At 42.4% G+C, this 3,251-nt stretch overlaps 1 protein-coding gene across 1 annotated transcript; it reads right to left on the bottom strand.

The window, feature by feature from the left end:
- Positions 1–1,007: 1,007 nt before the first annotated feature.
- SMIM36 (small integral membrane protein 36) lies at positions 1,008–1,283 on the bottom strand. Its single transcript, XM_064494878.1, has one exon. It carries the CDS (start codon positions 1,281–1,283, stop codon positions 1,008–1,010), a length of 276 nt encoding a protein of 91 aa, XP_064350948.1.
- Positions 1,284–3,251: the final 1,968 nt, after the last annotated feature.

Raw genomic sequence — 3,251 nt, forward strand, 5'->3', positions numbered from 1 at the left:
TAATTCAAAATTGTGGTGACAGATGAATGAGCAGGGAAACACATCTAATAAGGGGACAAGAAGAATGCAGGTAGTGCTGGGGGACTGAAACACGGACCCCTGGGACCTAAGTAAATTTTGCAAGGAGTCCTCAGTAATTTTGCACTGGACCAGGTCAGATTTGAGGACTGGAGATAAAACTGCGTGATGAGAGGTATGAAAGGGAATCAATGTTAATAATCCTAAGACTAACCTTCTGTGAATTAACTTGTTTAAATACCCCCAAACAGCCGGAGGTCCTACCACTAGCCCTGAGGCACAAAGAAATGGCTCTGGGCACTCAACCTAGTGAGTGGAGGAGGCAGGGTCTGAACCCAGGCTCCACACTTTGTCAGTTAAGCTCTGTGCTCTATGATGGCTGTGTTCACCACAGAGACTCACAGTGGGGAATAGAATGTGAGAGCTAGTATATATAGAAATAATAATAATCTGAAGTCTGGAAAAACGCGATGGTTGCCTTGAAAAGAAGGGACTGACTAAGCATAGCGTAGGTTTGAGCTAGCCCCGTTCCTCATTACACACACACACACACACAATTGCACCCCCTTCTATAAACCGTTACTCAAACGTCAGTCTTTCCTGGAAGCCTCAAGGGCGGCATCAGTAATATACATGTAACCAGCTTCACTAAACAATAGTATTGGCTGTTGGGTATAGCTCAGTGGTAGAGCAGGTGCTTAGCATGCATGAGGTCCTGGGTTCAATCCCCCATACCTCCACTTAAAAAAAAAAAAAAAAAAAGTATTGCTGAGGTTTTGCATTTGGAGAATGTGACCAAAGCTAACCTTGGGCTTCTTATCTTAAACAGTTGCTTCTCCCACAAGGAGGATGAGGAGGAAGCAGGAAGGACGGCAGGGCTCCCACTTACCTAGCCAGCAGGACCCGTGCTCGGAGATACTTGGAGTTACGTGGGAGAATGGTTTGTCCAGGATGTCTAGTGTCCTCTCCCTAGTGTCCTTCAGCCAGCCTCAAACCATTGTGCTTTTCTTCCCCAGTGGAGCAGGGTTCCCAAAATGAAGGCCCCTTGCCCAGAGGGGCCCGGGAGCGCTTTGCTGCATCACCACCAAGTGGACGGAGGGCTGGGCATCCAGGGTGCTCTCGGGGGCGTACTCCTTACTGGGGTCCTTGCCTCGGCAGTCATACAGCACGCAGGAGATGAGGAAAACCAGGAGCAAGATGACGTAGCTCGCAATGAGGATGATCAGGTTCAAGGTGACAGGGTCCATCTCCAAGTAAAACTCCATCACGTCGCTGACGGTTGGGAAGTGGGTCTAGAGAAAGGTGGTGGGGCCAGTTTGGGGGTTGCCTGGAGCAAACCCTCGTCCGTAGGAACAGCTACATTGGCTCGGGAATAAAAATACATTAATCCCCACTCTTCCGGGAGCCTCCCAGATTAAAGCTGCTTGGTTTAATAACTTAAGCTCTTGCTGTTAATACTACAGCCACCAAAGCACAGACGCTGTCTCTCATCAGTTCACCAATGCAGAGAGAGAAAGAGAGGGGTGGTTTTTGTGTTACCAAAGTGTGGTAGGTAAGCAAGGGTTCCATATAATTCAGTGTCCAAACAGGCAGCTGTGGTGAGCAAAAGTCAGGGCTGTTAATAAGCACACTGGTAAAAGTTGGATTGTCCTGGAAAAATTGTGAAATATGGTCCCTGTTTATATAAGGGAGGTTGATTTTTTATTTTCTTTTTATTAAAGTATAGCTGATTTACAATATTATATTATTTTCAGGTATACAATGTAGTGATTCAATATTTTTAGAGATTCTATGGCATCTAAAGTTATTATAAAATATTGGCTGTATTCCCTGTACTATTCAATATATCCTTGCATCTTATTTATTTTATACATAGTAGTTTATACCTCTTAATCCCCTACCTCCATCCTGCCCTTCCACGCTTCCCTCTTTCCACAGGTAACCACTAGTTTATTCTCTATATCTGTCAGTCTGTTTCTGTTTATTTACATTTGTTTGTCTATTTTTTTTCGATTTCACACATAAGTGATATCAAACAGTATTTGTCTTTCTCTAACTTATTCCACTAAGCATAATACCCTCCAGGTCCATCCCTGTTGTTGCAAATGGCAAATTTCATTCTTTTTTATGGCTGACCTATATGTGTGTGTGTGTGTGTGTGTGTGTGTGTGTGTGTGTGTGTCTGTGTGTGTGTATCTCACGTCTTCTTTATCCAGTCACCTGCTGATGGACACTTATGCTGCTTCCATGTCTTGGCTATTGTAAATGGTGCTGCTGTGAACACTGGAGTGCATGTATCTTTCCAAATTAGTGTTTTTGTTTTCTTGGGATATATACCCAGGAGTGGAATTGTTGGATCATATGGTAGTTCTATTTTTAGTTTTTTGAGGAGCCTTTGTACTGTTTTCCATAGTGACTGCACCGGTTTACATTCCCACCAGCAGTGCACAAGGGTTCCCTCTTCTCCACATCCTCCCCAATGCTCGTTGTCTGTGTTCTTTTTGATGATGACAATTCTGACAGGCTTGAGGTGAAGTCTCTTTGTGGTTTTTAATTTACTTTGTCCCCATGATTAGTGATGTTGAGCATCTTTTCATGTTTGGAAAAATATCTTCTTCTGTCCATTTTTTCATGTTTTTTTTTTTTTTTGATATTGAGTTGTATGAGCTGTTTATATATTTTGGATATTAACCCCTTGTTAGTCACATCACTTGCAAATATTTTTTCCCATTCAGTAGGTTGTCTTTTTGGTTTGTTGATGGTTTCTTTTGCTGTGCAAAAGCATTTAAGCTTAATTAGGTCCTATTTGTTTATTTTTGCTTTTGTTTCCTTTGCATATAAGCGAGGTTTAAATACCAAGTATCCATCTTTGGGGTGATTTGGTTCTTGGGAATGGATGTGTTTCTTTAATAAGAGGAACACACCCCGTGCATGACATGTTCACGCTTTCTGCCTTTGTTGGTTGCCTCATTCATTAATTCAAAAATACTTTTTGAGCATCTCCTGTCTTCTAAGCACTGTACTACACAATAATCATTTAGTCCAGCAGGGGAGATAGACATTGAACAAATAATTATAAGTCACTGTTTAAAAACAATGGGAATAAGTTTATAAAGGACAAGGAGAAGGTGATAGGTGAGCGTGTTCCAAGGTGGGTCAGAGAAAGCTTCCATGAGGAAGAGACATTTAACCTATGACCCGATGATAGGCAATATTTGGCCAGGTTAGGACAG

Source organism: Camelus dromedarius, chromosome 16 (assembly GCF_036321535.1).
Source record: "Camelus dromedarius isolate mCamDro1 chromosome 16, mCamDro1.pat, whole genome shotgun sequence".
NCBI classification, from domain to species: domain Eukaryota; kingdom Metazoa; phylum Chordata; class Mammalia; order Artiodactyla; family Camelidae; genus Camelus; species Camelus dromedarius.

What these genes read in the sequence shown, in the direction of transcription:
- SMIM36 (XM_064494878.1), bottom strand. Translation starts at nt 1,283, where the DNA reads ATGGAGTTTTACTTGGAGATGGACCCTGTCACCTTGAACCTGATCATC.